Source organism: Rhinatrema bivittatum, chromosome 1 (assembly GCF_901001135.1).
Source record: "Rhinatrema bivittatum chromosome 1, aRhiBiv1.1, whole genome shotgun sequence".
In the NCBI taxonomy this organism is placed as follows: Eukaryota; Metazoa; Chordata; class Amphibia; order Gymnophiona; family Rhinatrematidae; genus Rhinatrema; species Rhinatrema bivittatum.
In genome coordinates, this window is record NC_042615.1 from 305,230,911 (window position 1) to 305,250,674 (window position 19,764).

General features: G+C 45.5%; 1 protein-coding gene across 2 annotated transcripts in view; it reads left to right on the forward strand.

Moving 5' to 3' along the window:
* SLC9B2 (solute carrier family 9 member B2) overlaps positions 1-19,764 on the forward strand; it is an 86,026-nt gene that overhangs the window by 39,676 nt on the left and 26,586 nt on the right. For both annotated transcript variants that reach the window (XM_029597021.1, XM_029597023.1), the window contains 2 exons: positions 11,896-12,071; positions 12,731-12,837. In XM_029597021.1, coding sequence (XP_029452881.1) covers positions 11,896-12,071; positions 12,731-12,837 — 283 coding nt within the window. The remainder of the gene's footprint in view (positions 1-11,895; positions 12,072-12,730; positions 12,838-19,764) is intronic.

The following is a 19,764-nucleotide window of genomic DNA, read 5'->3' on the forward strand; positions in this document are numbered from 1 at the left end:
GCTCCAAAGAATGAACATGGCTTTGAGTCTCTTTCATAACAAGCATGAATGCTGATATAGACCGTTCCAACGAAACAAGAGAGTTCCAGACTGTATCAAGAGTTATCAACGCTGGTTTAATTGGTAATATTTGGGATTGAGACCCAGTCCCAAATAATTGAGGAAAATCAGTACTTATAGCCTGAGAAGGTTCCCCAGCATGTCTCCCTACCAGAATAGAAGTTGAGATACGATGACTTAATTTCCCTTCCTCCAAACCCGATGTTTCTAGTATAGCTTTCAGAGGTATAGGTGGCATAATCTCTCTTATTCTGCACCACTCAACGTTCGCTGCTAAATCCACCTCAGGGGCAGCTGCTTCCAAGTACGCCATCCGTTCTAGCGGCACACCCGGTCCGGCCACATCGGAGGGTGCAGGGTGGGAGGGGGTAACAGGGGCTCCAGGGCTTAAAGATATCTCATCCTGTAACTTCGGTTTACACTCAACACCGGCGTTCACAGCAGACCCCCTCACCTGGAGTAACAGAATCCAAAGTGGTGCAGAAGCCCTCAATTCGCGTCTGAATCAGGGTGAGTTGTGGAGAGGCCGAGGCTACTTCCCTCACTCTCCCTTTCCTCTTTGTATGCGGCATATTGCTCAGGAAATTCAAGAAAAATGACAAACAAATCGGAGCTCTTAACCCTGTGTCCTCCCCTCAAGACGCCATCTTGAATATCCCCTCTGAATCATTCTGCCCAGCATGGGCCACGGAAGAAAGACATACATCTACTTGTCTTCCAGCCATTCCTACACGAGAGCATCAATGCCCAATGACTTCAGATCTCTCCTGTGACTGAAAAATTGAGGAACCCTCCATTGCAAGAAGTCACCAGCATGTCTAGAAATGGAAGGCCCCAGTGATCTTCTATCAGCTGAAAAGTCTCGTCTGACAATACCCATTCTCCTGGGTCCAGACACTTTCTGCTGAGAGAATCCACTCTCACATTGTCTTTTCCTGCTATTTGCGAAGCTGAGATCATCTGAAGATGCACTCTTGCCCATTCCATAAGTTGATGTATCTCCTGTGACACTTGCTGGCTCTTGGTTCCTCCCTGCTGATTGATGTAAGCCACTGTTGTCGCATTGCCCGACATTAGCCAGATTGCTTGGCCCTGCAATCTGCCTCCAAACTGCAAACATGCCAACCAGTCTGCCCTGGCCTTCAGTCGATTGATGTTCCAGAGAGACTCTTCTGCACTCCAGTGCCCTTGTGCTGTCAGATCCTAACAGTGAGCTCCCCAACTGTGAAGGTTCACATCTATTTGAATATAACCAGTCCAGTGATGTTAGGGAAACTCCCTTCCTTAGATGATCCACTTGTAGTCACCACTGCAGTTGGGAGGAGACTTCCATTGGCAGGTAGAGCCAAATAGAATAATCCTGAAACTGTGGTTTCCACCGAGACAGCAGGGAATGTTGGAGAGGATGCATATGCACCCTTGCTCACGGCACCACTTCCAGGGTTGCTGCCATTAAGCTTTTGTAGATAGGACCATACAATAGGGCAAATAGTGTCCATCAACAGACACAGCTGTGCCATCAGCTTCTGAATACCAACTTCTAGCAGGAAAACCTTGCCCTGCTTCGTGTCAAGCTGAACCCCGAGATACTCCATCGACTGAACAAGCTGAAGACTGCTCTTGGCTAGGTTCACTACCCAGCCGAGCTTCTCCAACAGGGAGATATTACCTGCGGGTCACCAGATGGCTTTCTTCCAGATACTTGGCATGAATCAGCCAATCATCCAGATACAGGAGTACTAGGATCCCATCCTTTCTCAACTCTGCTGTAACCACTACCATTACCTTGGAAAAGGTTCTGGGAGCGGTGGCCAGACCAAAAGGCAGTGCCCAAAACTGATAATGGCTTCCCAAAACCACGAATTGTAGAAAATGTTGGTGTTCTAGTTGGATAGGAATATGTAGATATGCCTTGGAAAGATCCAGGGAGGTCAGAAATTCTCCCGACTGCACGGCCATTATCACCTAGCATAATGTTTCCATGCAAAAATGAGTCACCCGTAAATGACGGTTGACCCCTTTGAGGTCCAGGATGGGACAAAAGGAGCCCTCCTTCTTGGGCACAATGAAATAGATGGAATATTGACCCATATTTTGTTGAGATGTGGGCACTGGAACCACAGCCCTCAGACTGAGGAGCCTTGATAAATGTACACTCTACTGCTGGCTTTTTATGTGGGGAGTAGCAGGGAGACTCCATGAACACGTCCCAGGAACACTGCGAAACTCCAGTGCATATCCTTCTCATATCACCTCCAGGACCCACTGATCCATGTGATTTCAACCCACCTCTGATTAAAAAAGAAAAAAAAGAGAGAGACATCCCTCTATCTCTTATTCCCGGGGGTGGATTGGCACATCTTCATTGGGAGGCTTAGGAGGTTCCAATACCCAAGCTCGCACCCTATCTGGGCTGCCTGGGACAAAAGGACTGAGACCTACCGAAAGGCCGAGTCCTCTGAAAAGTCGCTCCTCTATAGGGTCAAAAACGCTTTGATCCCCTAGCACAACCTTTCATGCTATAGGAGTGCGACGTCTGCTTCTTATCCTCCGGCAACCGAGGAATCGGTGATTTGCCCTACTTACTGGCCAGTTTCTCCAACTCGCTTCCAAACAAGAGCAAGCTTTTAAAATGCAATTTCATAAGGTTAGCCTTAGAGGTCACATTGGCTGCTATTATCGAAGCCACCCCTCTGACTGAGATGCGGACCAAATCGCAGCCCACATCTGCCAAAAAGGCGGCTGCTGTCTCCATAACTGCCCTGGAATTCACTCCAGAGTTATCAATCTCCTGAAAGAGAAGTAAACAAGAGAGAGCCACCAAGGAACAACAAGAAGCTATCTGCAAAGTCATTGCCACTACTTCAATGTTCAATGCTGATCCCCCAAGGGGAGGGTCTAGCACTTTAAGATACTCCATAGGCGGAGTTAGTGATCTACTGTGGGTTGGCTCCCACAGAGTGGCAGTTGATAATACCGTTCTGTTAGTGTAAGGAATGAACACTTTATAAAATGGTGAATCCCTGGGCCGATGGCAGATGACAGCGCCCTCAAGTGGAGATCCTGAGAGGGACCACCGGCTAGGCTGGAGTATTGAGACAAACACAGATAGTTCTTTATTAGACTGGAAGTAGAACCACAAGAAGTGGTAGTAGTGAGTCAATATGCCCGGCAAGGCTGAAGTCCCTCTGATACTGGAACCACGATCTCTGAGTTGCTGAGCTGTAAGGAGAGACTATAGGTAGTGAGTAGACAGGGTATGCTGGGCATATCCGGTGGTAGAAGATACACTCACAATTTTTAGATCTCTATAGTGTCTTCTTTATGCAACAGAGAATCTTCAGTATTTCAGGAACAGGAGCCACAGGCAAGTACTGGTTCCTATAAGCAGTCTGAAATAGAACTCACAATAAATGTGTATGGGATGGCTTCTGGAATAGAAGAGAGTTGGGAGAATTGTGGAACATAGGCCCTCGTGGAGCGAGTACCGGTTCCTATCTGCAATCTATAATAACAATCCATAAGATAGAGGTATACGATATCTTCTGAGGATGAAGAGAGTATGAGCATAGGAGTTAGGATTCGGTACTCGCTCCACGAGGGGCTGTGATCCTATCTGTAGTCTGCAATGGTAACTCACGATCTCCGTACCTGCGATAACGTCTTAGACTGAAAGTAGCTTTAGCGATTAGGAACAATGGCCCTCGTGGAGCGAGTACCGGTTCCTGTCTGTAATAGGACTCACAGTTCACGTCTGCGATCGCCTCCAGGCAGTAGGAGTCTTCTGAGTCTTCGGGAACGTAGGCCCTCGAGGAGCGAGTACCGGATCCCGTCCAACAATCTGAAATCAAGAATAGAGAGAGCGGAGCCCCCGAGGAGCGGGTACTCCTGGTAAGTACAAAAGCAGAGTAGCTTGGTTGAATCGTAATCTGGCAGAGATAGATTCGAGTCCTTGCTAACTCGTTTGTAGTTAGCAAACAAAGACCTTTTAAATTGAAAACGGATGACGTCAGTACGAGGGGACGCCCCCGAGGTTCACGCCCTTGCTGGTTCAAAGTCTGGAGCGCGCGCGCGTGCCCTTACATCATCAGGAACATGGCGGGTCTGTAGCGTCAAGCTAGCCCGGGGGTTCAGACGAGATGCGGCAGGAGAACTCCACGGTAGCAGCTGTCAGACCTGGAAGGAGTCGCCACATAAGTAGAGAGGGTGGAGCGAGGGCGAGAAACAGGCATGAACGCAACATTCAAATGCTTGTTTAAGGATGGTCTCAATCCTCCTAACATGTACATCCTTCAAAGCCGCTCCTCTCTCCACGGAATAGTCATCTGCTTGGAGACTGCACAGACCAGTGTGTCCACTTTTGGAAAACGCAAACGCTCTAACTACTGGATCCAAAGGGTACAAGCCTTCCAAAACTCAACCCCCTTTGAAATTAGCCTCCAAGGCGCCCCACTCAAATTCAATCAATTCTTGAATGACCTTCATAACAGGGAAAAAACCAAGAGGCTTTACACAAGGAAATCAAAATGGGATTTTTCTTTGGCTCAGAATTGGAATCCGCCTCAGGTACTCCCAGCATTTTCAAAGTCTGGGAAATCAGAGCCAGCTGCTCATCTCTATGAAAGAACCGCAACATAGTCCTATATGGTTCTAGCCCTGGAGGAATTTCCCCATCCTCCAGGGAGTCAGGATTGGCTTCGTCATCCATGCCATCCAGATCCTTATTGGGAAGGCCTGCTGCTGATCTAGGTGTACTTTGGTGCTTAACAGCAGTACCAGACTGCAGCTCTGTGCTGGCAAGATTGGACTGGGCTGAGGACTGCGCCTGAAGAAAGGATTGCAATCCTTGAAAAAATTCTACAAAAGAAAAAAGGCAGAAGAATCCATTCCAAAAACAGGCACCACTGAGCTACCTTACCCCGCTGATGAAACAGTTAAGGGAGTTCCAAGATCAGGAGCCACTCCTGACATGTCCTTATTCAGACCCTGATCAGGCTGGGAAGAACCAAGCTTAGTAAAATCAGAGGAAGATAATTCTCCCTGAATCTCCAAACAGCACTGGCACAAGTTAGAGGGCACGCCAGTTGAGATGCCTGAATATGACAGGTGGCGTTTAGGTTTCTTAGCTATAGACCCCATTAGTCTGTCAGAACCAGAGGTCACGAGCTGAGGCTCCAGGGAGGAAGACTAAGAACCAATGTCAGGAAGTATTTCTTCACGGAAAGGGTGGTGGATGCCTGGAATGCCCTTCCGGAGGAAGTGGTGAAGTCTAAAACTGTGAAGGACTTCAAAGGGGCGTGGGATAAACACTGTGGATCCATCAAGTCTAGAGGGCGTGAATAAAGTGGAGGCAGCAAAACACTGCACGGAGCGGCAGTAGCCACTGAGGCATTCACGGAGCGGGATGCCAGTGGCCAGTAGTTGGTGTTCCACCTTCAGGCAGCAAAACACTGCACGGAGCGGCAGTAGCCACAGTGGCATTCACGGAGCGGGATGCCAGTGGCCAGTGGTTGGTGTTCTACCTTCACGGAGCGGAAGGATGGAGGGCTGCCATCTCAAAAAAAAACAAAAAACAAACAAACAAGCAAACAAAACAGGGGTGTGTAAGGGGCAGGGGTGTGGCCTGCTGGTTGCGGCGGCTGCTACCCCTGATTGAGTTGGATGTTCACTAGGATGGCGCTGCTCTCTGCATTGGTGGAGGGGTGGAAGGGAATTGGGGCCGGAGGGTGCTGGAAGCCAATAGAGACCGGGGGGGGGGGGAATGGATAAACTGCGTAGCTTGCTGGGCAGACTGGATGGGCCGTTGGTCTTCTTCTGCCGTCACTTCTATGTTTCTATGTAACGGGCGACTGAACGTGTGCGTCCAGCTGAACTCTTGCTGTAAATTTTTATATATATATATAATACAAACTAACGCTCCTTTCGGAACGGGGTAAAAGCACATTGGTTGTTTAACAATTTCCTCTTTTATTAAATCCTTGTGAAAAAACATACAACAAGTGTCAGCAAAAATTACAATCAACACTTATTCATACTCATCCATACCACCCTTTTCAACATTCATACTCATACTGGGGTAGATTTTGAAAAACTGCGCGATCGCGTACTTTTGTTTGCGCATCAGGCGCAAACAAAAGTACGCTGGATTTTATAAGATACGCGCGTATCTTCTAAAATCCTGGATCGGCGCGTGCAAGGCTGCCGATTTTGGGCAGCCGGCGCGCGCCGAGCCGCGCAGCCTGCCTCCGTTCCCTCCGAGGCCGCTCCGAAATCGGAGCGGCCTCGGAGGGAACTCTCTTTCGCCCTGCCCTCACCTTCCCCTCCCTTCCTCTACCTAACCCACCCCCCCGGCCCTATCTAAACCCCCCCTACCTTTATCCATGGATTTACGCCTCCAGGAGGGAGATGTAAATCCACGCGCGCCAGCAGGCTGCTGGCGCGCCGAGACCGGACCCGGGGGCGGTTCCGGAGGGCGCGGCCCCGGCCCGAAACCACGCCCCCGGGCCCACCCCCGAAATGCCGCGTCGTTTGGCCCCGCCCCCGACACGCCCCCTTCCGAAAACCCCGGGACCTACGCGCGTCCCGGGGTTCTGCGCACGCCGGCGGCCTATGGAAAATAGGCGCGCCGGCGCGCAAGGCCCTGCTCGCGTAAATCCGGGCGGATTTACGCGAGCAGGGCTTTGAAAATCCGCCCGACTATGTGCAAAATTAGCCATTAGATAACTTTTATATCTTCCAAACGCAAAAGTACATAATATCCCTTACAAGATTTTCCAATGGTTAACATCAACATAAGTAATACATATTACCTTACATTTTGATTATATTCACAATCTTAGCAAGACAATACATGGTATCAACAATTATATTCGTATATTAAATCTATCCCAACCGGGCCCTCGTTTCACCTTGCGGCTTCTTCAGGGGAACTCTAATAATATTGAATAAATGATCTATGTCTCACGACAGTTATAAATTCCTTGCCGTTCGTCTTGTTAATCCTTATTTACTTTGATGTACCACTGTTTTAACATCTGCTACTGTGTGTTATGCTTAACCATTTTCTGTGTCTTGTTAATCTGTATTAAAAAAACAAATCAAATCACAAACACCTTCCAATGATTTGTATTGCATATTAAATATTACATTAAAACTATTATAATTCAGCAAATATATGCAAAAAACATTATTATAATTCGTGTAACTATACAAGATATTACCTATGTCTACTTTGATGTACCGCTGTTTTTACTGCTCCCAATACTGATCACTCTGATTCCGTCATGATTTCCTTAACCTAAACATAACTTAATAACATGTTAACCTCTATCATCATCCTTAAATTGACTTACTGACGGAACCATTGAGGTCCCTCATCTTTACCGGACTCTTGATTACTCCAGAGAAATGCTATCCTAACCCACTATCTTCACCACCAATCCTCTATCTCACATGGGACATAATCTTTCTTCACCTATTTATTCTCATGCCTCCACAGCGCTAAAAATAATTTCCCCACCAAATCCTCTCTCTTTTCCAGCTATAAACACACATTTCAAACACAATCCGACGTCAAAACCTCAGAATTTCAAATGTCTATTACTCACTCTATTGTCTCACCTCCTAACTTTCACATTGCGGCGGCGCCAAAATTATGCTTTCCCACAAAATCCTTTGTCTATTTCTAGTTGTCCTTGGACAAACCTACAAATCAAAAATATCAACCTTTATCTTTCACAAAGCGCCATAACCTCCAACCCCCCAATCTATGTCCTTACTTACCAGAACATCCGTTTTCTATTTACTTCCTGAGAAAATTTTTCTCAACATTTTCTCACGCTTCCCTTAATGAATTTCAAGGCGTAAATACACTCCAAACATGTTTGTCCTTTTCAGACACTCAACTTCAATTAATAAGTTGACGCTGAACTACTGCCATGTACAATCTACAAGACGCACAAAAGCAGTGTCATGGCATCTTGTCAGACCTCCAAAAACCTTAAATTCCAAAAACCAAAAACTTACTTACCACCAATGCCTTCAGAACTTACTTCAGAACTTACTTACCACCAATGCCTTCAGAACTTACTTCAGAACTTACTTACCACCAATGCCTTCAGAACTGCTCCTTCAAAAAACACGGTGAACGTATACCGTCACCCGTTCTTTAAAAACCAACCAGCTGCCTACATTTCAACCAATCCCTATTGCTTTTGAGGACGTAATGCCTACCCATTGGACCCGCTTGTTCCACACCCATCTCCTCAACCAATCCCTAGATCTCTCCAGTGTTAATCCAAACCTATACCGCCGTGTTAGTGTCTTTTAATAAAGAGCCTCCCATTCTATTTTTGAATTCAACCCGCGGGGAATTAACGTCCCCCACTGGAAGATAAATCTTTGTTCCTGCTGCCGTATATATATATATATATATATATATAATATCTCCAAAATTTAGGCGCCGCAAGACTAGGCATCCCAAGCTTAAACACACACAAAACGCGCTTATTTGTACATACAGGTAAGTGCATGTCTAACTCAGATGCTGCTATAACCTGGACGCCCAAACAGAATATGTGTCCAAAAACTGGGAACATAACCTGGACATACAGCCAGATGCAGTGATCAAACCAATGGTTCTGAAGAGGGCAGCCTAACACATGCGCAAAAACATTACCGCAGCCTATCAAGCCTAAGAGCAGAGCCTAACTGACAGAGGCTGCTCATGTCCCTTATCCTCCCTTGGGATGGAACGAAGGTTGGAATGGCGCACCAAGCATGGAGACTGGAGAAGGAGGAAGCCCCACACAGAACCCTCCTTCTCTGTCTCTATATTTCTTTCTTACTCTTTCTTTTTTTTTTTTTTATCCTTACCTGAGTTCAGCCCTTCGTGGCTGAGTACAGAGACAATCTCTGGCTGCGAGGGAAGAGAGCATATGCCATCACCGCTGCACTCGACTTCTTGCACCCGCTGCCTTTTAGCTGTTTAAACAGCTAAGTCCACGCCAGCTGAAAAACCAGCTACTTAGACCAAGGCATTCATCTGAGGGACCACGGAAATCACCCCAGGAATTCTCAACTGGGGGAGGGACCATTCGGTATCACCGCAGGAGAAAGAGGCGAATTAATTTTCCTTTTATTCTCCTTCTAAAATCTGAAGCACTCCCCAATAGGGAGATGCATGTCCACCATCTGCTGGAGACAGAGAATACAGGCAGGCTGATGTCACTGCAGGAGTATATATACTGTGATGTCAATTTTGCTCCAGCTCCATCTGCTGGTAGAGGTGCATCACCCATTGTTTCTGAATTTATCTGTCTGGGCGCTAGGAAACAGGCTTCTGATTGTTATAGAACAGTACTCTCTGCAAGACACCTCTGTTTGGGGAGTGTCTTGACAAGACATCACCCAGTGTCTGTGAAGACACTGATGCACATAGTAAGGGACACTCTTATATTGTTCTTACATGCAACAGAAGCAAATGTGAGAAAATAGTTTGTCACATAAACCCTGAAAACTGGCTGTTTGGGGGGGGAAGAAATATTTGAAAGATGCCAGCTTTTGTGGGGGGAGAAATATTTGAGAGATGCCAGTACTATCAGCTGTTAGTTGACTATCTGCTGTCGGTTGACTATCAGTACTATCAGCCATTAGCTGACTGTTTAGTACTGCCTTGGGGGAGCTCTGGATATGAATCCCTAGCTGTTGCTTCAAAGCTGCATGGATGGAACAGTGAAGCCAAGTGCTGCTCTTGACATGACCCTTGTTGATCAATCCAAGAGCAGCTTTCGAGAGTGAGCTTCAATGAAGATGTACCATTTGTACCATTCATGAGAGGAAGGCAGAAAAGAGGTGCAGTACAAGATGGCTCTAACTCATGTCATGTCACAATAACTCATAATAACTCATAACTCATGTCATGTCACAATAACAAAATAACTCATAAATAATAATAATAATAAAACTCATAAATAATAAAATAATATAATAATAAAATATATATATAATAATAAAATAATAATAAAATAAATAATAATAATAATAATAATAATAATAAAACTCATAAATAAATAATAATAATGTCACATAACACAATAACTCATAACTCATGTCATGTCACAATAATCGCCGCCTTATCTATCCAATCAGGTGCTCCATGTTCCGTGTCTATTGAATCCTATAAGCTTCTATAAGCACCTATATATTTAGTCAGGTTAGTCTCAACTTCGCAGGAGAATTCGCACTACTTTATTTATTCATTGTAATTTATTCCCCAGTTACTTGTTCCAAGTTTATCTCCCTGTTCAATGTAACCGCATCCTTACATGCATGTTAATGTTATAATGTAAACCGAATTGATATGTAACATTGCTACATGAATTTCGGTATATAAAAATGTTAAATAAATAAATAAATAAATGATTGATTGATTTTACCCTGACTGAGCTTTCCCCATTTCAAGGAGCAAGCTTGAGTGCAGTCCTAACACCGATGAGGGCCATACCTTTTCAGGGCTGGGACCACTCCTGGATAGTTCATAAATATCTCTTTCCCCCAGAGTCTGGATTTGTTGCTGGTGGGGGGAAAGAAAACTCCTTTCAAGGCCCAGAGCCCTGGGGGGTGACTGTTTCTTTCTTTACTCTGGGAGAGGCATATTTTCCCTCTGTGTGCTGTTAGTGCCAGTAACCGCACTGGAGCCACTGATGATGTGTCCAAAAATAAAATTGTTACTGATGGGTAATCAGGTGTTATATGGCACAATAAATTCAGTCCTCAGCACCACAGGTTTACCAGGTGCTTACAGTCTCTTTCCCTCCATCTGGGCATGAGTCTCTATAACTAGGGCCAGAGAATCATCCAACCTCCAGAGTTCCCAGGTTGGCAGGGTTTCCTTTAGTTGAGCAGAAAAAACCCCTTCCAAACTGGCAAAAAAATGGGTAACTCACACTCTGCCCAGAGAGTCCACAATCCTATCTCTCCCCAGGGTGAAGACTCCAAAGGGGTGTCCTCAGTAGATGTCAGGATGATTGTACTCGCATTGCACGATGGTAGGTATTCTCTCAAGAACAGGCAGCTCCCACTATTCCTCCTCAGATAGGAAAGGGCAGCAAATTCTTCCTCCTGGGTCTTTTATCTCAAATATCCTTTCCCCAAATTAGAGTGCAAAACACCAGAATATCCTTGAATCAGAATACTAAAATTTCCCTGGTCCCCTGAACAGGTTACAGAGGGACAGGTCTTCCTTGTCCTGGGACCCCAGGGACAGGGTTCCCCTTGCCCTGCCTCCAGGCAACACCCAAGAGTCTCTCAAAAACCGACAAAATCCTGACAAACAACCCGGAGGGAAGCTCACCCAGCCAGTTAGTAAGGTGGAAGAACCACCCCCCGACCTTGCTGAGGATTTCGCAGGCAGGATTTGCCTGGTCCCTCCCAGTAGACCTGAAAACTAAATGCAAATAACGCTCCTTACTGCCACCTAATTCTCTCTATAAAGAGCTGTTTATAAACCCTCATACAGGGGGTCGGTCATTCCAACATCTCAAAGGGAGGGGTTGTACCAAATGGTTCCTCCACTTATTTTCCAGTCCAAACTGCTCTAGCTAAGAGAGTTAAACTAGGGCCACTAATGGTAATGAGACCGTAGGGTCATTACACAACCAGAGAACAATTACTGGGACTAAGGAGAGTAAGAGCAAGTTGATCAAAGGAAGGAGAAAAGGTAAGAAGCTTTTTGGGGAATTCAGAATATTTTAAAAATATATAAAACTTTCAGTCTAGCATTTGGATTTTATGCACAGTGAAGTTTATCTTCCAACACATTTATTTATTTTTCAGTTTTGTTCTAGGTGCTGTTTCACCTGCTGTTGTGGTTCCCTCTATGTTGATTTTGCAGAAGGCTGGATATGGGGTTGATAAGGGCATCCCAACATTGCTCATGGCTGCCGGCAGCTTTGACGACATCTTGGCCATCACAGGCTTCAACACGTGCTTGGGCATGGCTTTCTCCTCAGGTGCAGCTCCAGTGCAGGGGAAGGACTCAAGGGGTCTCAGAAAAATCTAAAGCAGGTTACTATTAGAATATTAAGGAATTAAATGTCAATAAACAAACATATAAGGCAATATCCTTTTTGTTGGACTAATTTAATACATTTCTTGACTAGTTTTGACCTGATAAAAGGAGTATTAGCTCCGGAAAGCTAGTCAAAAAATTGTTAGTCCAATAAAAAGATATCACTTTATATTTTTATTTACTGACCTTCATTTCCACATAATTCAATTTATCTTACAATGCCATCACTCTACTTTAACCCAGAATAATAAAGAAATAGAAAATAGAGCAGGAATCCAATGTAAAATGCATTTATTTAAAGCTGTTGTACCCCACTGATCACTGATGGACGGGTCCTCATACTGAAGGAAGTAAAGGCTGTGTGAACGTCTTCTAGAATAGAATGCAGTACAGCACTTATCTGACATTTGTCAAAACATAAGATAGAGCAGTAAAACATCAGCCTGTGTTACGAGGGGCGATTACAGGGAAGTATGTGAGATTTCTGCAGCACACTGCATGGTAACAAAATATATGTTTATTACCTTTGTCTTGGTTTGCGTGTTTTGTAAATTCTCATGCCTGAATCCTTCCTTCCTTTTTTTTTTTTTTTCCATTTAGGTTCCACTATTAATAATGTCATCAGAGGAGTCTTGGAGGTGGTGATGGGGGTGGCAGCTGGAATTATTTTGGGATTCTTTGTTAGATATTTCCCGAGCAAAGATCAGGTAGGCATTAAGGAACTGCAAAAATCGACTGACGTTTTATCTTTCTGCTTCTGCTTTCTGTATATTTCCTTTTCACTCTGCCAGCTGTTAGGTGATTGAGAGCAGGCTGGACTAGATGGGCCTCTTGTGGTCATCTTCCAGCCTAACCAACTGTATGACTCCAGAACTGTGTGGTAAGGCGCTCTCCTATCAGTGGAACAAGTTATGTCCCAAATCCTGCATTCAGTCGTTCTTTGGGTTTGAAGAGCAGCAGAGTAGACGAGCACATCAAGGTTAATAAAAGAAACGGGGATGTGCTGTGGTGCACGTGCTGAGCAGGAGAAAATGATTGTCTCCTCCAACAATAAATCCTTGTGCTCACTGCCCCAAGGGTTCCAGGAAACAGAATTCAGGTTTCTTTTACTATCTGGTGTATTTTTACACAATAAATGTGATGGTGTGTGTGAGTTCTAGGGTACACGCTCAACTCCCTCCTACCTCAACTTCATTCCAAAGTAGTCTGTATTCATTATACCTGAGTAAAATGGAAACATATATTGCTCATACATTTAGATCCCAGGGCTTCTCTACCAGTGGTCCCCAAACTTTTCGTGCCGTGGCACACCCACCCATTGGGTTCACTTTGCCATAGCACACCATAATCTTCCCTTTCCCAACTCAGCCCCTGACATCATCACTTTCCCCTCTCCACGTCCTGGCATGACCACCATCCCATCCCTTCCTCCCCTCCATCCCACTATCTGGCATCGCCACTGTCCCCTCTCCTCCTCAGGTCCTTGATATCACCCTCTTCCCTCCCACCACCTGCTGTCACCTTCCCTTCCCGCCTCCCACCTTCCCTCCCAACAGGTGAGCACTGCTCATTACCTGCTGCTGCTGCCTTCTCTCTGCTGGCTTCCCACTGAAGTTAGAATTGCATGGGGCCAGCAGAGGAGAAGGAAGCAGCAACCGCTTAGGAGTGCTGCTTGTTAACTCCTGCGGGCAGGAGGCCAAGGGAAAGAAAGGGGGGAAGATCTTGCTGCTGGCAGAGGCTGTGACCCACTTCTACCTTCTCTCCCTGGGGGGGGTGCAAAATGTTTGCCATGGGAACATCTGTCCTGTAGAGTCCAGCAATACATGACCCAGCTGGGCATAAAACTTTTGAACTTGTAAGAAAATAAGATCGGAAACAAATTTTTGTGTTTGATTTTTATCCCTATAGCTGAGTTGTGGCTCTTTAGTATCCTCAGTTTCACACTGGTCCCCGGTAGCTTACTAGTTCTTTGAAGTTCCACCATTTTCTCAGTATTTCTTGGTTTCTTTTAATGCCAATTAATATCTCTAATGCACTTAAGAACAAGGAGCTGAGCTTAGGTAAGAATCAATGATGCGCGCGCGCCTTGGGTGGGGTGCGGCGCGAGTAGCAGAGTCTCTCCACGGGCCACATGGAGAGGCCTGACAAGAAGTAGAAGTAGGACCGGGGACGCCGGGGACTGTGGCAGAGCCGGAGGCACCGGGGGAGGCCCGAAGACGGAGCTAATGGCCACCACTGCCGCCAGCAAAGAGGAACCAGAGGCTGGAGTCACTGTAGAAAGGTGAGGAGGCCGTGCTGCGGGTCTGCCGTGGACGGCATGCGTAGCACACATCTTCCAGTTTTGGATTTCCAGGTGCCTTTCTTGGATCCTGGGAAAGAGAATTAGCAACCAGTAATTTTTTTTTTCCCCTGGAATATTCTCTGCCACACGATGAAACTTGAGTATGTGCAGCAACAGGGTCTGGCATCACAAAGGAGGTTTGTCAGAATCATTCCCATTTATCAGTGGCACAAGAGGAGTATGAGCAGTGAAGTGTTTGTAGCATCTCAGCCCACAAAGGTTCTGCTAATTTTTTTCAGCTGCCTGAACACTGAGCTCTTGATGGTGAGTTTATTGGACTTCCTCCACAGCTGTCTGGGGTATGGACATAGTGGTGTATTGGTCTAAGTGGTTGTCTCTAGTTCCTTTAACACAGTGAGGCATGACGTCCCATTTAGAATCCTTGGGAATTTCAGGGAGTGTAATATGTTGGTTTGCCTCCTTTTTGGAAGGCACATGCTAACATGTGCAAAGTAAAGATCAATTTTCCTCATGGCACAATCTTAAATTGGCCTACCCCAAGGTTCTGCTTTATCTTGTGTTCTTTTTAATTTGTATCTCGCCCCCTTAAGGGTAGTTTTACAGAATTTGATGTATTATATTTTGTATATGCTGACAATGTTCAGTTATACAGTATATTCCAAGTGATGTAAATGGTACCGTTCCAGAATGAGGTTATGCACTTGCGTACTTGAGCTAAAGGACTGGCTGGCCACTAATGGGTTGGTCTTAAATGTATCAAAGATGAGAATCCTTTGGGTAGGTAAAAGCCCTCAAGCTACTGACTTGTCCCTGATTAAACTTGAGGGTGAGTCTTTATTTAGTCAGAAGCTAAGAATCTGGGGGTATCATTGGATTTTCAGTTTACAAAGAAATCACACGTTAAGCATTTAGCAAAAACAGCTTTTTATAAGCTGAAAATGTTAAAACCACTGAAATTCTTAATTCCAGAAAATATGTTCTGTACAGTGCTTCAACATGCAGCAGTTCATCTATTGGGGCTAGCGAAAACTGATCATATTAGCATGGCAATGCATGATCTGCCCTGGTTACCCAATAGATTGAGAATGAAATTTCGGACATTGACAACAACTTATAAGTTGTTATATGGAGATACTCCTTGTATTGTGCAACGGAAATTGAAATGGTATTATCCAGCTCGGCCACTATGTTCAGAAACACAGTATTTGCTGTGCTTACCTCCTCCAAAGTATAAGTCGCAAAAAACTAGGGCATGTTTGTTTGTTTTATGTAGCCCCAACCATGTGAAATGCTTTATCTTTAGATGTAAGGAAGATTCCAGATGTAAAGATGTTTAGGAACTGCATTAAAACCTTGCTTTTTCAGAAGGTATTTGGGGATTGACGGTCGTGTTTTTAAAGTGGTGATCTTATTGTCTATATCCGTTTAATGACTTTGTTGTTTGTTTTAATTGATAATATGGATGTTATTTGTAAGTGGCACTGAACTCAGTATTGTATGGAAGTGTGCGGCAAACAAGATTTTAATACATAAACATTCCTTTTCAATCTGGGCATACCAGAAGTTAGAATCTGACAGAATTTTTGAACAGAAGGCAACTGATCTCAATTTTCCATCACGTTGTTGAAGTTCTCTACCTAGTTAATAACTACTAGCATCTGTGCTAACTATTGTGGGTTTGTTGGGGGTCAATGAAAACAAAGGCAGATGCTTCAGTTATCAGCTTCTTAGCCTGCTTAAATGCTGTTTCATTAGCTGCTCCCTATAGCCAAGCCATTAATGCTCATAACAACTCATCTAGAGGCTGCAAGGTTACAGATAAGTCAAGTATGTATCTCCTTAATTATGCAGTCATGTCCAAAGGTTATATAAATTGTGATGTATCCTGTCACAGCTTAAGATTTACAATTGCTTTAATCTTTTTAAGGTTTGTTATAGTGCACACCGACCTAGAAATTTAAACTCTGGTTATTTAAATTTACATTTTTCTATGAGTTGTTTAGATGTGGTGATAGAATCAAGGACTTTTTCAACCACATGTGCTCTGCCTTTTTTTTTTTAACTTTATTTTTATTACGCATTTTTATTTAACAAAGCACATTAACATTACTTTGCACAGTAATATGAGTTGAAAAAATAAACAATGAAAGAAAACTGTTATGATCAGGAGGGATCGTGAACCCTTGGACCGACGGGAGGATGATATACCTTAGGAGGTGGCTCCTTAGGTTCCCCATCGGGTGGCGAGGCGGAACAGAAGATGGGACTGGCTGACCCTCGGCACTGAAGGCTGAGATGGTGGTTGAGAGGATGAAGAGGTGTGGGGTCAGAGCGGAGCCAACTGGATCTTCGCCACTGGAAGCCCGCTGTCCCCCCGGGAGGAGCCTGTAGGGACCCAGGCTGCTGGGACTTAGGTGGACCTTTGAGAGGTCGAGGAGGCGTGAGGTTGGTGCAAGGGCCAACTGGATCTTCGCCACTGGAAGCCCGTGGTCCCCCCGGGAGGAGCCCGTAGGGACCCGGGCCGCTGGGATTTAGGTGGGCCCTTGAAGACGGGTGGTCCAGAGGAAGTCCGAGGTCGAGTACCAGAGGATCGCCACTCGCCAGTCCAAGGTCACACACCGAAGAATCACCGCTAGCCAGTCCGGTCACACACCGAAGAATCACCACTTGCCAGTCCGAAGTCACACACCGAAGAATCACAGAGAAGAACCAGGAATCAGGAACTCGAGGAACCGGAGGACTCACCGAAGCAAGCAGACTCGAACAACGAAGTTGCCAAGTTGAGGGACCAACTCAACAAATTTATATCAATCTGTATATAGGAACCGCATCAGCAAGCCTGGCAATGTGCTTTGTACAGTTCAAAGCCATCCAGTCTGTTCAGTCATCTGCGGTTATAGAGGCATTGAAAAATCACCAAAAGGTGCTTCGGACAATTTGAAATTAGAAGACATTTTTATCAACAAAAAATATATACTTAGAAGTTCCGACATCTTCCTCTTGAACTGATGTAATCCTGATGGGCAATCTTCTAGAGCAGGGGATCCCAACCTTTCAGGGACCACGGACCCTTTTTCAGCTTCAAAAAGTTTCACATACCTCCGCCCACTTCTCTTTAATATTTTCATGCCAAAACCAAAGAAATAATGAGATGCACTATAGAATCATTCAAAATGTATAAAACTTTGATCTAAACTGAATATTTGGGATAGAAATTTCCAAAACTATTGAAAATGTGCCCTCTTAATTTGAAGGTTGAAGCCATCCCAGCTTCCAGTCCAGCTGCAATGGGGAAAAGGAAGCTGGAAAAGGAAGCAAGTGCGAAAAGGTTCCAGGTTGGGAACTTGGCATGACCTGACCGAAAACCAGCACTGGTACCTGCAGACCCACAATCTGATTTTCAAAGGGAAACTGCCAGCAGAGTTTCCTTTTGAAAACTTGAACTGGTTCTTCTGTTCCTGCATGCTTTTCATCTGCTTTGAAGCAAGTGCAAAGTACAGTTATGAAAGTATGCGTGAGAATTTCAGAATTAAATCCCTGCCTGTACTTTCTCTCCCCAACCTAGCCCTGCTCCGTTTCCCCCCTTGCAGGTAAAGAGTCAGCATTGCTGTTCACAATGGGGTAGATTTTAAAAAATAGCGCGATCGCATACTTTTGTTCGCGCACCAGGCGCAAACAAAAGTACGCTGGATTTTATAAAATACACGCGCGTATCTTATAAAATCCAGGATTGGCGCGCACAAGGCTGCCGATTTTGGGCAGCCTGCGCGCGCCGAACCGCACAGCCTGCCTCCGTTCCCTCCGAGGCCGCTCCGAAATTGGAGCGGCCTCAGAGAGAACTTTCTTTCGCCCTCCCCTCACCTTCCCCTCCCTTCCCCTACCTAACCCACCCCCCCGGCCCTATCTAAACCCCCCCCCCCACCTTTATCCATGGATTTACGCCTACCGGAGGCAGATGTAAATCCGCGCGTGCCAGCGGGCTGCTGGTGCGCCAAGTCCCAACCCGGGGGCTGTTCTGGAGGGCGCGGCCACGCCCCCGGAATGCCCCCGCCCCCGAAACGCCGCGTCACGCACCCAAAACGCCGCGTCATTTGGTGATGCTCCTGACACGCCCCTTTTTAAAAGCCCCGGGACTTACACGCGTCCCGGGGCTCTGCGCGCGCCGGCAACCTATGAAAAATAGGCGCACCAGCGCGCGAGGGCCCTGCTCGCATAAATCTGGCCGGATTTACGCGGGCAGGGCATTTAAAATCCGCCCGAATGTCACTACTTTTACCCTCCATGGCAGGGAATAGTAATTCTCAGAAGGGCCTTTTCATGTGGGTAAACGGGTTTTGCCCACATAAAAAGTTTTGAAACTTATCCTCCCTGAAAATTGACCCCTTTAGCCTGCCTTTTATACTTTATTATTTTCTTTTATGATTCTTACAAAAACAGAAAATGATTGTTACAAAATAATTTAGATTTGATTTTAGAAAAAGTAAAACAATAACCTGCTTTTCCACCTGATGGCTAATGAGATCTCCATGTCTGTCTGTGTGGCCCCCTAAATAACTTGTATGTTTAATGTCAAATCCACACTGGCTGTTGTCTCATTGTCCCTCTTCCTTGATCCCTGGTGATCATCTTTCCCTTCTTCCCTCCTGAGCCATGGTGCTCTTCTATCCCAGTGTGATTTCATAAGAACATAAGAACATGCCATACTGAATCAGACAAATGGTCCATCAAGCCCAGCATCCTGTTTCCAACAGTGGCCAATCCAGGCCACAAGAACCTGGCAAGTACCCAAAAACTAAGTCTATTCCATGCTACTGATGTTAGTAATGGCAGTGGCTATTTTCTAAGTCAACTTAATTAATAGCAGGTAATGGACTTCTCCTCCAAGAACTTATCCAATCCTTTTTTAAACACAGCTACACTAACTGCACTAACCACATCCTCTGGCAACAAATTCCAGAGTTTAATTGTGCGTTGAGTGGAAAAGAATTTTCTCCGATTATTTTTAAATGTGCCACTTGCTAACTTCATGGAGTGCCCTGCCCCCTAGTCCTTCTATTATCCGAAAGAGTAAATAACCGATTCACATTTACCCGTTCTAGACCTCTCATGATTTTAAACACCTCTATCATATCCCCCCTCAGCCGTCTCTTCTCCAAGCTGGACAGACCTAACCTCTTTAGTCTTTCCTCATAGGGGGGCTGTTCCATCCCCTTTATCATTTGGTCGCCCTTCCTTGTACCTTCTCTGGGGATCCTCTCCTTCTCTCCCCTGATAATCTGCCATCCATTCTCACTCCCCTTAACCAGATTAATCATGTATTCCTGTCTCCCTC